General features: G+C 32.5%; 1 protein-coding gene across 2 annotated transcripts in view; it reads left to right on the forward strand.

The window, feature by feature from the left end:
• The first annotated feature begins 561 nt into the window (after positions 1-561).
• The window catches only part of wgn (Tumor necrosis factor receptor superfamily member wengen), a 58061-nt gene continuing 36545 nt past the window's right edge, over positions 562-22077 (forward strand). The window contains exons 1-2 of one of the 2 annotated variants that reach the window (XM_088228473.1): positions 562-800; positions 9678-10356. In XM_088228473.1, the coding sequence (XP_088084599.1) occupies positions 9681-10356 (676 nt within the window). In that variant the 5' untranslated portion in view covers positions 562-800; positions 9678-9680. The remainder of the gene's footprint in view (positions 801-9677; positions 10357-22077) is intronic. The other variant, XM_088228472.1, reaches the window with a different exon arrangement.

A 22077-nucleotide genomic window follows, 5' to 3' on the forward strand; every position in this document is an offset into this window, starting at 1 on the left:
TTACTACTCTAATTCAGCCTCCTGACCTGTTGTGGTGCAAATAAATAAATAACAATAATAATAAATATAAAAAAATTGAAAACAACCTAACAACTAAAATTAATGATTATAGGAGCTCGTATTTTGTTTATATTTGAATTGGTTTTTAAGCTGCATCTATTTTTAAGTCATAATAATTATTGTGTAAAATTTGAACTACGAATGAAATAATAAAAATACTCAAATAAAACAATCTTCACTGTGACAAAATGGAACTTCTTGAACATTGTTCTTTTTGTGTACATATTTTCATGTGTTTTTTCCGCAGAAGTAACGGTTGCGTTACTTTAGTAGGTAGTTTTACTTTAGCGATAAACTGCTAGGCATAATTACGTTGGCATTATTATATCAGTTTGAAGGCATATTTTTTTATAATTTGGAAAAGTTTTTTAACACTAAAATATTACCACGTGCATAATTTTTTTTTTTTCATAAGCCGGTTATGATGTTTCGCGGGTTGAATGGCATAGTTTGGAATAGTAGCTCGCTACTTACTCGCTTGCTCTTTCATTTTCTACTTTCCAAGAAGCCAGTTAAATTTCGACCTTCGCGTAGTGCGTTTGTTCGCCGCTAGTCGCTCTTCTGCGGTCGTTGGTTGTGGCGTGTGTCGGTATACAACATCACATAAAAATCAAAACATAAACAAATCGAATAGAAAAATAAAATAAGCTTCTACTAGTCCTCATTGAAAAGTTTCTCAGTTCCCAGTTCCTGACAGGATGTAAATTCTTATTTAAGATAACCGAGATTTAAAGCTTGAGGTAAGTAAAAAAAAACATAATTTTCTAATATCTATATATTGTTATACAGATACCTAGGTCATAATATTTTTATATGCGTCTCCTTGAAAATTAAAATATATGTCTTTTTATTCATAAATGTGGTCAAGGATGAGAAAATATATATTTTAGTTCAACTGATTATAATTTTATTTGACTTTTTTGTATAATCTCAGCATAATTTTTTTTGGTTGAAAATTGATTAGCTTCGTTTTAAATTATAACTATGATATTTGAAATACCTAAATAAATATTCAAGCTTAGGTAGTATTTTCTCTACCTAATAATTATTTGAAGCTTTTCACGGCCATCTTAATCATTAGTTGTTTTTTTTGTGATTAAACCAATTTTCAAATTCTGACTGACGACTCTCCTAAACCTAGCTATCTCAGTTGGTTTCTTTAGACAAAAATAGATTTCAAAGCACAAGTTTTTTTGTTTATTTTCTGAACGGTAAAAATCTAAATAGGGGTACCTACCTTCGTGTGTAAATATAACTTGTACCTACATTCCGTGTACCAACATATTTACATAATTTTGTATAGTGTAATATCTAAATAGGTATGTACCTAAATAAAATATTATCATAACTGCCACAGTTTGCTACACCACCCATAAATAGCATTAAAGACTTTGAGTACATAAATATCTCAAGATTAAAACTGGTTTTAACGTTACTCGTAATGCCGCTAATGTGCCATCTTTTCTAAATACGCCTACTCAAAATTCTCGAGACAACAAATTGGCGGGAATATATTAAGCAATATTTTTTGTTCTTTTCGTATGGCCCAAAATAAATAAAAGATAAGTTTACAAAATGCAAAAGCCCAGCGGTTAGGGCTGTGATTTAGAGGCTAATGATTTAATGAAATTCGTTGCATTTGTACAGATTAATTGGCGTGATTTATAATGAGATCAAGATTTTTATTAATAATATCTAAATAATAGATAGGAGACTACTTAATTAACGAAGTAGTATGTATAAGGTTTAAAACAAAAACATCGCGTTTAATAAATTGTAATACCTATTGAGCTACATAAAAAATTTCCTTTCCCTGCTTGAGGTCGTGGATTCAATTCCTAGTAATATTTTATTTAAATTTGTTTTTCTTTTGAAATTTTTCATAGTCGCTGGACTGCGCAAGTCTGATCGTCTTAACTTAACGTAACATATAATCAAGACACCCTGCATTTGGTGTACCAATACAGTGCACTATCCACCATCATGCGCGGATAAAGGGTATATATATTATATATACATATATATATACGTATACATATATCCCAGATAGCAATTTAAACTTGCCTCAAGCTTGTATCAAGTTTGAAGTATCAAGAGTTCAAGCTTGACCCAAGTTTGAGATTGCAACTTTGTAAACTTGAGGCAAGTTTAAAGCAAACTTCCTAGTTACCATCCAAAAAACTTGCATGATGTTTGTTTTTTACAGAAAAAACAAACATCATGCAAGTTTGGATTTATTTAGTTAAAAAAAACAAAAAACAAAAAAACAGAAACAAAAAATACAAAAAAAACAACAAAAAAAAACAAGTAAAAACAAAAAAAACACAAATCCAAAAAAAACAAAAAACACGAAGCTTCTTATAAATATTAATATTAAATAAAATATCTTGATATTATTACTCAGTATATTTATTTAGAATAAATAATAAAAATACGGGCTATTTTTGCCAAGAAAGTCAGATGATGTGATGTCAGATGATGTGATGTCAGATGATGTGATGTCAAATAATTCATGTCAATTGACGGGAGATCAGAGTCCAGTGCATTCTTTTGTCTCCTGGTCTATAAATTGTGATTAAGGTAAAATGGTTGCTGCCTGCGCTAACCCTACAGCCAATGCATTCAAAAGTTGTGTAGAGTGGTATTTTAATTTTTGTTAATTTAAGCTGATTTTTTGTTAGTACAATAATTCCACCGTGGTTCGTCCATGTTATATTATTTTTCTTATGAACGGTTTCAATGGATGGTTTCCGTCCCTCTTCAATAACATTAAAACCCTTACTACGAAGTAGATTAATGGTAACAGAATTATGGTCTTCATGCCAAGTTTCCGTTAATGCAAGAACGTCTAGATTATTATCGTTAATTATGTTGGGGATATCATCAATTTTATTTCTGATTGAACGTACATTCCATGTACCAAGTGAAAGAGGGCAAGGTGTGTTTGCGTTTCTATTTATTTTTACGTGTTTAATTGTTTTTGGTTGATTTTTATCTTTATTTCCACTTTCATATTGAAAAAGCAAAGACAAACACAGGACAGTCAAAAATACTACATAATGGACTTAAACACTACAACGACCTACCTTACTACTTGAAAACATTTACTGGAGACAAATTTAAAATCCATCTGAAAAAGCACATGATGACTGAACTAACTAGACTAGACGAGACATAAAATGACTAGACAATATTAAATTTCTAATGTAACCCTAACGGGTGTTTTAAAATTGTAAATAAATAAAAAAAAATATAGAAAAAATAAAATAAAAAAAATAAAATAAAAATAAATCAAAAAACTAATTCTCTCCATATTTTAATGTATATGGCAATGTGTTGTGATCATCATTCTATGACTTTCGGATTCTGAAATACCGTTATTGACATAACAAGTTTCCAGCAAGTTTTGGCAAAAACTTGTCTCTTCAAACTTGATGTAACAAGATTCCAGCAACTTTTGATAAAAACTTGTCGCAAATTTTCCTTTTTAACCTTCCATCAATCTTAAATCAAGTTTTTACCAAGTTTCACTGCTATCTGGGATGTATGTGTTTATGTTTGGATAATAATTTATATAGCGCCATTTTTGTGAAAATCGCCTCAAGGACGCTGCACAATAAATAAATATACCAGCACGTCTTGCTGCTACAGAGCGCATGGACGGTTGGGACCAGTTAGTTCCTCGTCTCCAATTATGATATATAACGATAAATATGATGTAACATAGGAGCTAGATTACAGCACGTCTTGCAGCTACATAATGCATGGACAGTAAGAAATCTAGCTCCTATTTACATTTTTTTAATTTTTTTTATTTGTCAATGAAGTTTAGAGTTGATATTTGAAATAGTTGAGTTGAAAGTTTAGAAGTGATATTTTCAAAAACGAAATAAAAAAACAAATTTATTAAAATAGAAGTATGATGATGATCATGTGGTAAAAATATAATTTATATTGTGTTAACCTGTCTGGAATTGAATGTTTATTGTTAATGTTTATTTCATTGAATGTTTAAGTATGCAGAAAGCAGTTAGTCCACAATTTAGAAATAATAAGATTTTGGTGTTATCAAGTTCAGGGAGGTTAATTATATGTTCTGCTTAAAACAGCCAGACTGCTTTCATACAAAAAAAACTGCAATAATCACCCTCTGAAAATTCCATAACGTCAAAATATCATGAAAATGAATATTGCCTCATATGTACATTCTGAGTTTGTATGAGGTTTCATTCAACATTCGATCTGGGCCCCGATTACAATGGGAAGTTGACCTTTATCTTCAATTTTATCTACGAAGTAAAATTAAGTTTTCTGTATGAAAAGCAGAATATGCATACAATTTTTCTTCTGAACACGTTCAATCATCGGTTACCGACGAAAATACTTTAAATGTTCATGCAAATATACTAATTTTCGTACACAAATATCGGTTTTTCTTTATAGTCAGTCGCAGATAACTCTGTTTACTTTCCATTTTATTCGGGGGCCCTGGCCGTTTTCGGCAAAATGCATATTTTACGTTGTGTGACTACACACTACCTGCTGGTGACGTGCTGACTAGCCAGACTTAAATAAATCACCAAAAGTCCTTTAAAACATAATCAAATTATTTTTAAAGTTTTTATGGAAATTAATTAAGTGATTATTTACAATTAAGTACCCTAATATAAACATAAAATAATATGAACATAATATAATGACATGACACAAATCTGAGTTTTACTAGGGCTGGCTGTTTTCTGCAAAATGCACATCTTAGGTTGCGTGGTCAGCCCGACTTTAAAAATCATTCAATCTTATATACATAATTAAATTCTTATTCCAACCGTTGCGTTGTGTAGTTTCAATTATTCACCATTTTCATAAAAGATCTACTATTATTATACTATTATCTAGACTATTATCTTAGTTTTACTTTTCTATGGCTGGCTGCTTTCTGCATAACTACGTTCAATTGAACTGTCTTGAACTTGTCTTCGGTCTTCGCGAGGAGAATAGTTGCAGGGTTGGGATAGTTCACTGAAAAAACATTTCAAAAGAAACATACAGCTCCACTTGATTTTTTAATTAGTTACGCGAGTAGGTACTATAATAGTAATAGTAAAGTTCTGTTATTACCCTTAATATTCTGAATTTATGCAAAATGATTTTACAGTATTCATCGGATTACCAACTAAAACGCAGCAAGTAAAATGGGAGGAAGGAATCTGAAGATTCTTAAAATTTCAGGAAGAACGAATCTTCTAAATGTTCCAAAAATCTTATCATTTTAGCACGGAAGAAAATGGAAAAAATCGTTCTGAAATATATAAATTTGGTTGCATAGTAATTATCAATTGCAATAATAATTTGCTAATTTATATAGCATTGATGCTTTTTGTAGATAATTTTTGATAAAACTCCTTAGTTAAAGATTTTGACAAAAATATTTTTGTTTTTTATTGACCAAAGTAAGCATATTTATATAGAATAAAAAAAAAACAGAAATGAAATATTATATAGCTATGATCTTCAAATATTTTGTTACGAATTTAAATGTAAACTTCCCTTTTGTCATAAAATGCCATGTACCTGTGATATTTTATATATTACAAGTTGTAGAAAATAACTTTATTTATATAGTGGATAATTTATATAGCGCCATTTTTATGAAAATCGCCTCAAGGGCGGTATACAATAAATAAGTATCTCTGCACGTCTTGCAGCTACAGAGCGCATGGAGGATTGGGATTCTAGTTCCTCCTTTCCAATTATGATATATTTAAATTCACTTTAGGTTACAAATATTATTTCCAACTTTGTTGGGTTCTTTCCTCCCCCGTGAACTAATAATAATGATCCCAATTTTAGTCTAATAACAAACATTCCCAAAATAAAAAAGTTACATTCTTTTAAACTAGTTGTACATATGTTGTCTGTCCCTAAAATAATAATACTTGCCCGATGTTCTGATCCCCAAAAACTTGTAAAAAAAATTAGTATAAGTTTAAAACGTTGTAAACAATTTACCAGTCCTAAAGACGCCTACTTAGGCGAAAGCGCTCGTCAAAAAAGTAAAACTTTGCTCAAAGTAATTTTATTTATATTTTTATCAAAATCATTGATTTACACAGCTTTGTTTGTGTGAAAAATCACCTCAAGGGCGGTTTACAATATTTGAATAATTATACTTATGTACTCAAATAATTCCGATTTACATAGTACTATATTATGTAGTTTGTACATCCTATAGTCCTTAAAATATAGCTTGATTAGAATGACAGCTGTCAAACTAATTTCATTAGTGATGGGAAATTACTGATAACTGATCAAATCGTTTTTATCAGTTATTTCATGAAATCATAAAAACGCAAAAACAAGCCTATTATAGTGTGTTTAAGAAAATTATTCACCAAAAAATGAGACATTTATACTTTTTTCATGAACAACATCAAATGAATAATTTTTTTATTCGATCAATTTACATTAATCAATTTGTTCCATCTCTAACGTTTTTGCAAAATGATGTAACCTTGTAAGAACTTAATAATTAGGTTTATTTTAGTTTTCTTTTAGTTTTAAAGCTGATTTTATACATTAATGTTGATTTATGTTTCAAGAATTGTATCAAAAAAATAAATTAACACGCCAGATACAAATGCTTTTTCATGTGTCAATATAAATAACACCTTTGACGTTACTACAAAGTTATGTCGTCACTTTTTCTGACAACTGTCATTCTAATCATGTTACATTTTAAGGACTATAGTACCTTATCTAACTAAAACTGCATCCGAATCTAATCTGACTTACATACTTGTAATTTTAACTCCATACTTACTGATCTTATGTGAAAATTGAGGGTATGATAAACAAAAAAAGTTAACTTACAGTTAAGTATGTTAGTTAAAACTTTACAGAGCTAAACACCGCACATTTTGAGCACAGAGATTCAAATTTCACCCTTCCATAACTCGATTCCCATTTTCCCAGCACAAGTTATTTACGACTTTTAGAAAGTCCTTTGAAAATTAAAATATTTGGGTAAATTAAAAGAACTGAAATATTTCTTTAAATGATTTAGAATTAAATAATGATTTTTAAAACTAGCGGGTAAGTTATTAGTTATTACATAACGAAATACCATTGTTCATAACATCATAAGTTTATTACAAGGTGCCGCTAACTAGGAGTAGATTCGTATTTCTTCATTGCCGACTACAAAATATGCTATCTCTAAACAATTGAATCAACGGTACCCACACACAATTCAGCCGAAGTTAGCCACATGCATACTAACATATTGTCGCGTCCATCAGCATTGTTCTTTATTAGTACTTAATGAAATATTCTTCTTCAAATCTGGCCACGCCAGCCACTACGTAGTTCCATTTGGACTTCCATTACATCGGTAGCTGTATCCGTTGTAAATTATACAGGAATACGCCAGCACTTCCACCAAATGGCAGACTGCCAGTTCGCCATCCACTCCAAACTAATTGGATGGTATCACAGGCTATTAAGCGATCGGAAGCTATTTATTTCACGATTATTTCTACCGGCCAAATAATATTATCTACGTGCTGATTTATCGATTCCAACAGGAGCGGAATTGGCCAAATCCTTCCTGAGCGCGTCTCACCGTGGCTGGTGGAATGTCAGGAACTAGATGTTGTTTGATACGCCTCCATTCCTTCCTGTTCTGGGCCATGTTTGAGGTAGCGTTTAATGAGGACCCCGTTACAAACAAGCTTAGTTAAGCCATGCCCAATAATTTATGTTTAATATAAAAAAATGCATTCGTATGATTTTCACAAATATTTAAATTTTGGTGCAATTTTCTTTTAGTTATAAATAAATGACCATCTTAGAAAATGGGATACAAGCTGTGGTAGAGGAGGGTTTGAATCTTAGACATCCTGATCCGCAGTCCGAGACCAGGACCTGTCTTAATTAATTACCTACTAATCCATGGTAAAAAAATATCATTTAAACATATTGTTTGGTGTTTGATTCGTATCTGGTACTCGTATGTTGTACAATCAAAACATAAAACATTATTTGAATGGTATATATTCTCGGCACGGGTTACCCCAGTAACACATTTTTTATTGTTTAATACTGTAGGGAAATTTAAAAAAAAAGTAGGTGTTTCATAATCACTTTATATTTTACCACTTATTATTTATTTCATTCCCGACCGGTTCCAAAGCTACACAAGCTTCCTTGTCAAGGAATAATTGAGAAAATTCTTTAAATCTAAGGGAAATCTGCTATCTTAATTTATCGCAAAAATAACTTTATTTTATATTTGCTGTTTCTGTGGAACGCGTTACAGATGTTTATTTGTAATTCGTTTGATAATAACATAATATAAATCTCCCAAAATATCAACCAGGTCATTCAAGCGTCGTGTTTTCGAAAATAAAAATTAGAATATAATTTTATCACGGCCACTCTAGCAAGTCGGTCAACTGCTGCATAAACACCAACGTTCGGTCGCAGGTCGCAAATAAAACTCCACGACCAGACCTGGTATTTTTTAAAACAAGATTTTGAAATACCTCCTTAGGGTACTTGCGTATTACGTGGATTGATCGCTTATAATTGAACACTAAGTACGAACTGTAATGGTTTAATATGAAAACGTGGTCACAGAAAATAATGATTAAGTGTCCAAAAAAATTGAATTGAGTGTTAAAAAGTAGGGCTGATAAAAGAAAGAGTTGGAAAAAGTTTACCTTTATTTTCTTCATCTAAATTTAAAGTCTAGAGACATCTGGCACAACAAGGAATGGCTTTGGGTAGGAATTATTTGAACGTTCGACATAATTTATCCGTATTTAGAATGGACATGTCATGTTTGGTTACCCATATTAGGTTGCGAATCCAACCTATCATTCCACCGAACTCCTTGCCGTTTGTTTCGTGCAATAGTCCTGAGATTTTTTGGAATATTTACTATTCTCTTTCAGACGTTATCAAATTATGAATGCAAACTAATCAATATTGCATTTCTCAAATTTAAAACAGATTCCTGTAACTTCCGGTACCATCTGATTAATACTCTAAAGCACGTCAATCCATCCATGTTTTAAAAGGGGACATCTAAATGGGCAATCAATGCTAATTATTATTTAAATAGTTTCTACCAAAAAGCTCGAGGTTCGCTTAATGTAAAATACATTACGCCATGTACCATGGGTAGAGAAACGCGTTCGATTGCCATTTAAGTTCCGGCAATAATACCGGTCACGATATGAATGCAAACCAGCAAAGAGTTTCAAATATTCCAGTGCCAATTACTTTAATAAACATCGCATTGTGAACGCCTTACAGAAAGGTTCTTTAAATTGCACTAATCTCCGGAGCAGACTTATTATTTACTTTTAACCTTTTCTTTACTAGTCAGTTTTAATATTGATGTTACCATCCGCAGCGCAATATTCGAAGATATGAATAAAAACGGATCCTTTGACAGTCATAACAATAACTATGTAGCTGTAACTCGTGGGTATTCAACGGATAATAATTATATTTCAATGTTAAGATTTTTTGTTTTCCTTTTAAATTTCCCTGATTTTGCCACACAATTTTCGTCAATTTTCTAATATTATAATAAATGCTTGTCGTCACAGGTGATGCGAGGAGCAACCTTAGAAGCGACGTTGCTTGTGGTTGCGGGGCTGGCTGCAGCAGCTCAGGCTCTTTGCAAACCAGGAGACACCTGGTGGAGCCCCCAGAGAGACACCTGCCTCAACTGCACTCGCTGCGACCTACTGGAGCCCCCCCTGTTTGTCCTCCGCCCCTGCCAACTACACCAGGACACGCTCTGCGCTCCTCTCGGTGACCTCCAGTTAGATTGGTCCTGGCTGCGGGACTACCAAAACCACAAAAGGTCCCAACACAAAAAGAAACATGAGCACCTCGAACGTAAAAACGAAAATAAAGATAATAGAAGGATTATTTGGAGGTTCTCTACGCTATCGGACGAGGAGACGCAAGATGTTGTCGACAAAAAGGTCCACAAAAATATCGATTCGACGCCGGAGGTGACAGCCGAGTCTTTGAAACAGCACAACTCGAATGATGCCTCGTTTTCGGATAGCGCTGATAGTTATTCAGACTACGACTCCGACGTGGAAGTGGAACTAGGCTCGGAGCCTTTTCTAAGTGAAGATGATTTCGTTTGGGACTGGCAAACAATTGTGTTAACTTTAACCGCATTTGCATGCGTACTGTTCTTTATTGTGGTAGCCGCTTATTCTGTGTACCATGCTAAACAGTGGAGACTTCTAAAGAAAAATTTAGAAGCTGGTAAGTTTTTTTCATCTCTTTTCCCAATTTTTTTCCATCGCTTGTAACAAACAATATAATAGAATGAATCAACCTTATCGAATGTAAGGTAGAGACATACTTATCGTTAACATATTTATGCACTCATAGTCAAGAGTTGGTGGTAGGTACCTATATTATATTACCTATACCTTTAACTAATCTATGTAGATTTTTGTTGACGTTTTGCTTCCACTTGTTAGTGGAGTGTTCTCCACCGAATGCTTACTGAAACACCGTAAAGTATTTCAATGAAGCCACTTATAGATGTACAAAGATAACCACTTAGGCGGCTAAAGATGTTGTGGTTTGTCCAATTGTAATTTAGTCGCGACATAAAAGATCCACTCATACGATGCGGTCTGCGGTTTCGTAGTATCGAAAATATATACGTAGATAGGCATCTCTGTATACCAAAATGAAATGCGATAGTGTACATTTGTTTAATTTCAGGCTTTAAGAAAATGTGGGTGATAGTTTACTCAGGATCTCAGGAAGCTGGGCTTTGGTTGATGATATAAATAGACAAGTTAATATTTGATAAAAAATCTTAAATACGTGAAATCTTATTATATTTTATATTTTTAGTGTCAAAAACATTTTTCACATTGTGATAATTACATTTAACAGTTATTTGTTTATAAGTTAGAATAAATATTTCATTTTTAGTTATCGTCGACCGGTTTCGAGGTTACTACCTTATACTGACTTAAAATAACTCGCGGTACTGTTTTAAAAAAAGTTAAATAAGTTAAAAATAAATATTTGCGTTCTTTTGATTTACCCAAACATTTAATTTTGAGAGCCACTTTCAATGAGTTGTAAATAACTCGCTATTAGAAAATGGGAATCGAGGGGCAGAGTGGGATTCGAACCGCGGACCTTTGAGCCGTGAGTCAGAGTATACAAATGAGTAAACAAATAAGTGTATTACATTTGTATTTTCTATCTTAGCTGTTAATTTAACCCAGATTATGGATTTTTGCCAGAAAATCTAATTAAATTTTGTGTATAGTCTGACACGAAACAGGGTAAACCCAAACTCCCGAAGAAGACTGTTTATTTTTAATATCCGACATCTTGCAGTATTCATTTTATACACACCTCATCTATCATCGAATCGTTTTAGTATCTGGCTTACGCCAAAACAAATTGTTGGATATTTTCGTCCATGGCGCTTCAATAAATAATTTTATCTCGCTATATGCGTATCGAAAGCTAGAGATCACCCCAGAGGCTCCTTATTAACATAACAAGGCAATCAATGCGACGACGAGGTGTCTAAGAGTACCTCAACTGAGGTGATTTGTTACGTGGAGAAGAACACCGCACCCTCGGGCATGAGGAGCGGGAGAATAACAGCTAAAGACGGGGAGAAGGGGAGAAGTTTTCTGGACAGGGTCAGGACTTTCAATGGGCACTGGAGATGATAGTAATAATGTATAGTTCCGTGGCTATATACATTTTTCTATAATATGCTGCCATCTTGAAGTCGGTCGGGCAATTTATTGTCATGGGTGTAATACATTTTCAGTTTAGAGTTCAGAAGGGTTTTGGCTGGTTTAATATTCTTGCACAAAATAATATCTAACTCTATAGATGCCCACGATATCCTTGCTCAGATTAACCTTAATGTACCTCACCGTAACTTGCGTACCGATGTTGCCTTTGCTGTGGGAAATTTCAGAACCAACCTGGGATTCGTTTCCCCTCTGCCGAGGATCCTCAGAACAGTTAACAAAGCAGTACGGTCGATGTGTTCCTACAGCAATGGCATGCATTCAAAAAGCGAGCGGTGTTATCACTTCTGACTTGAGATGACACACTTTCCGTGTCTGCCATGATGCCCATGACTATACCCATTGCACATTTAAATAGATTCTAAGATTGTTTATGTTAAGTTATTACATTTTATTTATATCATTAATGCGTCAATCTATTAGGGCTCAAAAATAAGCCTGTTGATTGGCTTAAACAAAAAAAATCAGTCACGACCGTTCAGTATAACTTTTCTTAAACAAATCTATGATACTACATAAAAAAAATATACATGATCAATAGAGCTCAAAGCAAAACAAATAAACGTAGGCAGAAATTGGTTTTCGAGAGATATTCTCGTGATGCGCGATGGCTTTAATTCCATAAGAATGAATTCAATAGATTGGATGGTGTGGGATGAAGATGGATCGGCATGATTAAGCTCGAAGTCTTATATGTTTATCGCGTTTGTGAATATATTGTATAACATTACTTTTTGCCCTTGTTTGTCTTTGCTCAGTTGTTCAGTTTCTTGTATATATGTTTCTTTATGTAACTGTTCATACATAATAAATAAATAAGTATTTCGTATTCAAGAAATGTAAAAGACTTAGGTAGATCTGTAACACTTTCTTTATTTCAAGTCATGTGATTTCAACAATGCTTTTTGGCTAACGTGAACTTTTATTTACGTCTTACAGCCTGCCTATGTTTATAAATATGATCTTCGTCGGTCTTTCCTAGCTTCTTGTGATTTTTAATTTAATATTTGGCACACAAGATAAACGACCTTCTGCCTTCGTCTGGCATACGCGAGGACCACGCGAGGAGATTAATAATGATCTCTGTTGAATCTGGTCGACAGTATAAATTATAAACATTTTACTATAACGTAATTAGTTGTTATTACGAGTATTTCATCGTAACCATATCAGTAAATCTTTTATTAGAATTTAGGATATTTTTTCCCGGAAAATCGTCTCGAAAGCGCTGCGCTGTACCCGCTTTTTAAAATGTAAATTTACGATTAAGTATGGTTTTCATTTTGTGTTTTTGTACGCCCACTAGCTCATTTAATGCAAAATCAGATAGCCAAATTATTTTATTTAAATAGCCTTTACCGAAAAATTATAACATCATCAAAAATCAATTTGACATATTTTTATGTCAAAACAGAAATAAGGAATAAAATACATATTTGTTGGCACCAACTTTGTGATATTCCATGTTAAATAATTTTATATTTCTCAAAAATTTTGTATATTGTACAAAAGTAAAAATAAATGTAATTATTATTTAACACACACTTGTAGTATTAACTATCTTAAGGAAATAAACAAAAATAAAAAATGTTTATTTTAAAGCTTTGACAAAAAAACAGTCGTGTTCTGAAACCGGTCGGCATATTAAAATTATTTTAGTGATTTTACACGAAATAAGTACCTACTTAATTAAATTATGGATATAAGCAAGTCTGGGCTTATAATCGCATCAATAAAACGCATCTTAAGACTCGTTATTTGCTGGTTTAAATTATCGCATTGTGCAACGTAATATCCACCATTCTGCCCATGATTCTATCCGTACCTGTTGAGATATTTACTATTTTGATTTTGATCGATATTTTTTTGATGCGAAATGTGATTCATTCTTGCGTTTTACGTATGTTACAGAGTTAACATTTGCAGGGGGAAAAAGTTAATATTTCATGATAACCGTTTCGGGAATAGAACCCGAGACCTCTTGCTATATACATATCTAAAAATATAAAATAAGTGCTAATATTAGAAAACATTTTTTTGACAAATAAAATAAGAAAGTAAACTATAAAAGTATACGCTATTCATTAAAAAAAATAAGCTATTTAAGTCGAAACAAATTTTAAAAAATAATATACTTGCGTTGCCATCGTTAGCCGGCTCTAGCAGCAAAGGTGGTTAACGTTAATAATAATTTAAATAGTTGGTATTTTTCGTTTAATATTGTTCCAATGCACGGTGGTCCCGCGTCCATAGAGGGGTGGTCATAGCCTTTTGCTGTTGTAATAATGCATATGCTACTGTATTTAAAAACATACTTTTTCATAAGAATGACTAATTTCAGAAAAAAAAACAACACATTTTTATTGAAATATATAGTTAATTAGTTAAATAAAATAGGGAAAAAAATAAATTATTATATAATTAGCACTTTCTTGGATGAACTCACTTTCGACGCCGAAGTACAAATGAACCCTTTAGGAATCCTAAGTAGTTTTTATACTTTCAGTTAATTTGGCTATTAGTCAGTAATTACCTGCAGTGACATATAATTCGGACATTAATATTGCAGGGCTGTGACCTACGGGGGGACCACCGTGCAATGTAGTGAATATACGCCTTTTTCTTCTGCCTGCTCTGGGTCGGACCTCGTTGTCCGCAAGTGCCAGGATCTTCTGATCTGGGTTTCCACAACGGGAACATCTTGAGCCACCAACTCCTTCTCAAGAGTAGACCACCATGGTGCTGGGGATGTCGCTCGTCTTACATTATCGTTCATCCTCGCCAAATACATATATAATATGTATTGCCACTATTTTGTCATCCGTTCGTTCCACATAACAAAACCATCCTAGTAAACCTTCTTAATCTTATCAATTTCCTAAGCACGTTTAATAATAAATGTAAGATATGTATCTATTTATACAGGTACCTAATCCTAGTATCTATTTATGTACAATTATTTGTATGCGATAGCCCAGTTTACTTTTGTAATTTGATTAAAATATCAAAAGCGCTTAAATTGCCTTTCAACCTATTTTTTCATAATTCGTTTTTACTTACGTGCGTATATTGCATTTCAATGTTCTGGTTTTATTACACACAGAACTGTTCTCTTTATCCGTCAGGTTACAGAACGCTGAACTAGCGTTTTCGACTTAATAAAAACTCTCAGATAAAAATCCTGAATAAGGCAATCGAGTGGAGATACGCCCGTCTCGTAATGGTTGTCACTGTCATTTTCTGGGTTCGATTCCTAGCAGGGTGAACGTGAAATGTTGGTCTTGATAGTTCTTCTCTCTAATATTTCATTGGTCCTGGTCTGGCTCCAAAAGCGTAAGACTAATCACCTTACCATACATGTAAATTAAATGATCCAGATGCGCTGCATTCGGAGTACTAATGCAGTGAGCTGTGCACCTCTGCGCGCGGATGGGACAAATATGGTGATAATCGGCGGCCTCCGTGGTGTAGTGGTCAAGACGCTTGACTCACGCACGGAAGGTTCCGGGTTCGATTCCCGGTGAGAACACAAAAATTAAAATGTGATTTTTCTCAAGCCTGGGTACTCTGTGATGTAATTCACCACTGTAATTAGGCCTCCTGGCCTGTTGTGGTGCAAAAAAAAATGTATGAATAATAATATTACATTTAAAAATAATGTTTATAGCAGTTTGATAGTGATATTTAGACCTCTAGAGAGTTAAAAAAAGGCCAAAAACCTATCGGCTATAATACATATATATATATATATACAGGTTTTCTTTAAATCTTGTCACATCCGAAACCACGATGATCAGTACGGGCAAGAAGACATATTAGCATATTAAGAACAAAGTTTTAAAAAAATTAAAAATAATAAAAAAAACAAATGGTTGCTTACTTCTGCAGGGAAGAAGTGAGGGGAGCGCGGCCGCGTGGTTGTTGGCGTATCAGACTCCCCCTCCCTCCCGCCTCATTTCTTCCCAGCAGAAGTAAGCAACCATTTGCTTTTTTGATATTATTATTTCTAAAAAAATATTTTAATGTTCCAATATGTCTTCCTGCTCATACTAAGCATCGTGGTTTCGCATGTGACAGGGTTTGATGAACATCCTGTATATGTGTTGCTATGAATATGCTTAAACCCCTAAATTTTAGCTTTTTTAAAACATGTTTAAGTATTTCCGTCTAGCGGTAATTGTCTTGTTAGTGTATTGTGCATTTTTGATTGACTTATTTATTATTTTTATGCGTTAAAAATATATAAATCTCCACATTTTCCTACAAAATTAAATATTACGTTTCGTCTTGCTGATTGCTTCGAGCCAGATAAATCGATCATGGTCGATTAAAGACCTTAGCAACTTTTCGACTTGTTAGTTTTCCATTGTTACTTTCGATCTTCTTCTTTTGCGACTCCTACTGGAGGTTGGCGACCAGCATTCTGAATTCATTACGATCTTGGGCCAGTCTAATCAGCGCTGCTGCATCCGCCACACCGAACCACTGTCTAAGATTTCTTAACCATGACGCTCTTTTCCGTCCCATACCCACCTGCCCTATATCTTTACTTCCGTAATAAATTGGAGAAGAGCATACTTCTCATTGCGGAATATGTGACCAAAGTATGAGGCTTTTTTTCTTTTGACAGTAGTAGTAACTTCCTCTCTATCTTATTAGAGGCAAATCCCCGAGCCGCGGTGTAAGCAAAAATCGAAAGAAATAAAAAAAATGAACACGTGTCATCATTTATTGTATATAAATACAACAGGGGCTCCGTTTGTTTCGATAATTTATTCTAATATTGATTTTACGTGCAAATATTGATCTATATCACTAGTTTTTTTTTAATAATAAGGATTTAATAAAACAAAAAAAATAGTATCATTAAGTAAAAATATATCAAATTGTCGAAAAAAAGAGTAATATAAAATCCATTATAAGAATAATAATAATAGCACAAATAATAATAAGATGCATCTTTTCCTAGAAATATAAATAATTATAAGACGTTTTTTACTGAAATCGATATATATTTCGTCACTTCCAACAAATTTAAAGAAAATGCTAGAACCCTAATTAAAAATAAACATTACAATTTAATCTAACTGTATCTACACAATATTTTTTTTTGTGCACTTGAATATTGTCTCTTGTTTGAAAGAAGAAAGGAGGGAAGGCTGATCTGGGGTTACTCCGCATGGATCAGCCGGCGAAAGGATTTTTAAGACCGAGTAAGCAAAAAACTTGATCTTTTATTATTTTATCATATCATTATTATTGTAACTTTTTTTGCGTGTGGAATGATGCGGAGTGGCCTTTTAAAGGTACGCTTTTTTTTCATCTTTTTTGGACTCTGTATTTAGTAATGTATAGAAAATTATAATTGGCCTATAATTTTGTTTTATTTGTAAAAAAATTTTTTGTTATAATGGCTGTTGTTTTCTTTTAATAAATAGTATAAAATCAATGAAATTATTATCCCGAATCTCAGGTCCCAAAGCAAACAAATAATTCACGTTTAGATGTCCACTGTGTTTAAAAGTTGAAATAACTTTGATGTGTATAATTGAATAAGACAGACCACGGGCCACGGGACGGTCGCCCGAAGCTCATGAGCTACTTCCGCCATGCTACATGGCTTCCTGTTCTAGCTATCTATCTACCTCGTTCCTACTTACGCTTCTTCCCCCCTACGGAGCTATCTTTCTATCTCTATCCCACTCCCGGGCTCTGGCCACATGTGCCAGGGCTAGACACCTATGGCAATAATGGATAATATTGTTTTATATGGCAAGAGGCAGTAGAGACATTTATCAAAAAATAATGTTAACTCTTTGACTACTAGACTTTGATTAAAATAAATAGTTTCAAATCATCGGAAATAATTTTTCAATCAATATTTTATCTGGATCGATCTATTCCAGATTCATAGCTTGAAACAAATCAAATCCAGGGGAATTTTAAAAATCTAAAGTTAATTGTAAAGTGTACTACATCGTCATTTGTTTTAAAATAAATTAGCTTACTCAGTTACGGCCAATGGCACATGATACCAAGAATTATCTTGCAACTTAAATATTCCTAGAATTTTATTATAGTAATATTTTTTAGTCTTAACTACCAACAAAATTATGTAGGCGATGGATCAATTTTTTTTCAGTTTCATTGCCAAAATACGGTGTTTATTTGCAAAAAGCTGTAGTAATACTTGTTAATCACTTGCAGTACAAAAAATAATTAAATTAAAATAAGTTCGTATAGTACTCGTATTAGGTACACAACTAAAATAATTTGACAAAGCAAAATTGCAAGGATAGCAACTTCACTATGTACGAAAATACCTCTTCTAAAGCTACTAATATGTATTATAATCATAAAATAAACATGTATATATAATAATTCTAACAAAAAATAAGCAACTAAACGATCTAGAAATATAACAATCTAGGTTCAGAAAACTAGATTTAATACAGAATTGCAAATTGTAAAAATAGAATAAATAAATGGAAGACAAAAAGAAGAAGAATAAATAAAACAAAACAAAACAAATGTTGATTCTTGAAGACAGCATTAAATTCTTAAGACCTCTTTCAGCTGACTTCTTCCGATTCTCATGATCCGCCTTTTCAATTCAATAGGGAATTGATTTTCAAAGATTTATGTTATGATAATTCTAATTAAAATATAAGTAGGTACAAGAGCTGGATTAATATCTTCCAAAAATTAGAATTGGAATTGATTTTTAAAGATTTATGTTATGATAATTCTAATAAAAATATAAGTAGGTACAAGAGCTGGATTAATATCTTCCAAAAAACTCAGATTTGAATTAAATCTAGATAAAATAATACTAATTCTTATAATATGTCTATCAGGATTCACAAAATGTCATATTTAACCAACACAAATACCCCCATTTCCAATTTTCACTTTTTATGAAGATACTCGTATGCACAACAAGTTCAATATTTGCCTTTGTTGATTTACGTACCGTGGTACACACCAGGCCAAAAATATATTAATACCCTTTGTATAAGGCTTATTGTGCTTTCCTTCTTACTGCCCTAACTATGTATTGTATAAGCATTTAGCCGAGCAATTGATTATGGTCTAATCCAGTCACTAATAATCAAATAAATAATTAAAACTATTTAATTATCAATTGCATTTAACATCAGTCCTCCTTAGAACCGATTTTTCCAGATAGCAGGACTCTTAAATAAATTTTGTATGAAAAATATTACGTATGGTAAAGTAATAATATATTTTTTTAAATGCATGCGTACTTGTATAAATTTAATTACACTCACAGTCCGCTTCGGAGTAAAAGATAATACTTAATTAGCGAATAAACTAATTTTATTTTGAAGGTCCGCAGCTAAACCATCGCCATCGGTTTCTACTTTGTTAACATTACATTGTGAGAATTAATCGTGACATCCTCCCTCTTTGTTTTCAACACGTTATGGATTGTTGTCATCCACCTCTCCCGACACTTCGTCGTCGGCATCGCTCCAACCACTGATGTTCCTACGGCAGCCTTAATTTGGTCAGTCCATCTAGTGGGGGATCTTCCTCTCCCTCTGCTTCCTTCGACCCTTCCCTCGACCATTATTTTTTCAAGGCCGTTCTCGTCTCTTCTGGCGACGTGTCCGAAAAATTGGAGGACACGCTTAAACAGACGGAGGATAGTCTGTTATCTACGTTCAGCTCTTTTAAGATGAGAGTCAACAGCAATAATTTATGGCTAACTGGAAATAACTGAAATCTACTCTCAAAACCTCGTATTGCTATTTATGTGTACGTATTCAGCAACTTACAAAACAATAATCAATCATCTATATGACGTACGTTACGAGATGTATTTACGATTGGCCTATTATTCTGATCATGTAACGAAAGAAGTGCCAAAAATATAATCGTCCATTTTTATTTCAGATGAAAACATTTCAAGATGAACATTTATTGATCATTCCTTTAAACACTTTACGTATTTGATACTAATCTTTATGGTTTTTTTATGTTATAGTCGATTATGAAATTAGTTCGTTGGAAGTTTTATTATTTGCTATCTCTTTGAGATTTTTTATTGCTTTTTTCTCCTATTTTTGTATCGGCATACTTTGGGTTTTCGTGAAAAGTTTTAAAAATTCTAAAAATAACTTTGAGCAAAAATTGAAAGATTTCTTTTAAAAAATAAAACGGAAGATTTATTTCCACAAGATACGAGTGAAATAATATGATGGTGCATTATATTATGTTGCAGTTTGTGCAATAAACAATTAATTATTGATACGAGTACGTTACTCATATCATTTGGTGAACGCGCATTTGCGGTCGCAGGCCCTATGGCATGGAATGCTCTCCCAGCAGAGGTGCGAGGCTGTGAAAGTGAAGTGATGTTTCGGAAAAAACTTAAAACCCACTTGTTCTCTAAATCATTTGAATAAATCCGTAGCACGTGACAACAAAGTAAATTGTTTTAATTAAATTGCAAATTTAAAAGCTTCAATTAAATTACCTTAACAATAGAATCACCATGTAAAGCGCCCTTGAGGTATTTTATTACAAAAATGGCGCTTTATAAGTTATCCATAATTAATTGATTAATTAATTAATACTTCGTATGTAAAAATTTATGCTTTGATGCGGCACTTCGTAGAATTATAGTTATGTTATTAAGAAACAGAAAATATTATAATGCACACTACATTTTCTAAATAAAAAACAAATTTATTAAAATTGAAGTTAGATTACAACAAGTCTTGCAGCTACTGAGCGCATGGACGGTTGAAATTCTAGACCCCATTTACTAAATTTAGATATTTAATAGTTGATAACATTTACCTATTGAAGTAGCTACTATTATTGTAAATAATGCATATAGCGCCATTTTTGTGAAAATTACCTCAAGGGAGCTCTACAATATCCCAACACGTCTTGCAGCTACACAGCGCATTGACGGTTAGGATTCAAGTTCCTCGTTTGAAATTATAATTTAATTCAATAAGTATTTTATTGTTTGACAATTATTTATTTATTTAATGCCTAGCAAACGCAGTAACCAGTACAACATGAGACCAACTAATCTCTAGTCGATTTCCTTTTGCAATACCTTTACCTGAGAGTATTTGCTAAATTTAAACAATGATTTTAATAAAATTATCATTAAAATCTCCTTTGTTAAGTTTTGATATATTATTTTAATCGGGTTGTGGTCCCGTGGCTAGTGCTGCGGACTCATAGATCAGAAGTTCGAGGTTCTAAACCCACTCTACCCCAACATTTTCATTTTCTAATTTATATATATATATATATATATATATAACCGAGGCGTTTTTATTGATATTTTTATAAAAATCATTAACTATGGAGTTTTATATAAAAAAAGAAACATATTAATATTATCAATTATTGTTTTTATTTTAATGTTGCATATATTTTTTCTGTATTGCTATTGTTTTTCATAATAAACTAAAAATAATAATCATTAAATAAGTACAAACGAATCAAATAAATGTCAATACACTTTAATTTTACCGCGCCGTTTAGATTAAGATGATATGTGTGAAATAGGCGATTCTCCGTCGGATATCACGCGGCTGGTTTGTTTATTTGGAAATTCTTGTAATAATGAACAGACTTTAGTACCTACTGGTTAAAATGCGTTGTTCTTGTTAAATTTTGTAATAGTAATTAAAATTAGGGAGTTTTAGAATTGTTAAAATATAATAACCTAATAATAAAAGTAATAAAAAAAATGTTTAGTAGTTTAAATTGTACTTTTTATTCACATTTGTTATGTAAAAGAAAATAACTTACAGATTGAATATTTTGATGGTATATTCGTGTTGTTATGGTTTGGTGCATGGTTCGGATTGGATCTTTACCCAAGAATTTACAACTTAACTACATTCTGTTTGACTCTGCGTTATGCGTCTCCTTACCATCTGGTAAAAGAACGCTCCATTGTATTGGCATTGCACTGAACTTGTAAAAATAAATTAAACACTCGCAAAAAAAAAGGATTAGTGCATCGTTTTGGTTTTAACATGAAAAAACTTTTGGTTGATTTTGCGTAAATATCACGTTATCGTAAGTTACAATAAATTTGATAAACGGATCATATTTATTTTAACCTGCTGATTTGATGAAAATTTTCTGAAATCAATATTACATTGTTTAAGGTTTCCGATTTTTT

This window comes from Micrasema longulum, unplaced genomic scaffold (assembly GCF_059751315.1).
Source record: "Micrasema longulum isolate JH-2025_06_02 unplaced genomic scaffold, ASM5975131v1 h1tg000585l, whole genome shotgun sequence".
Lineage (NCBI taxonomy): Eukaryota > Metazoa > Arthropoda > Insecta > Trichoptera > Brachycentridae > Micrasema > Micrasema longulum.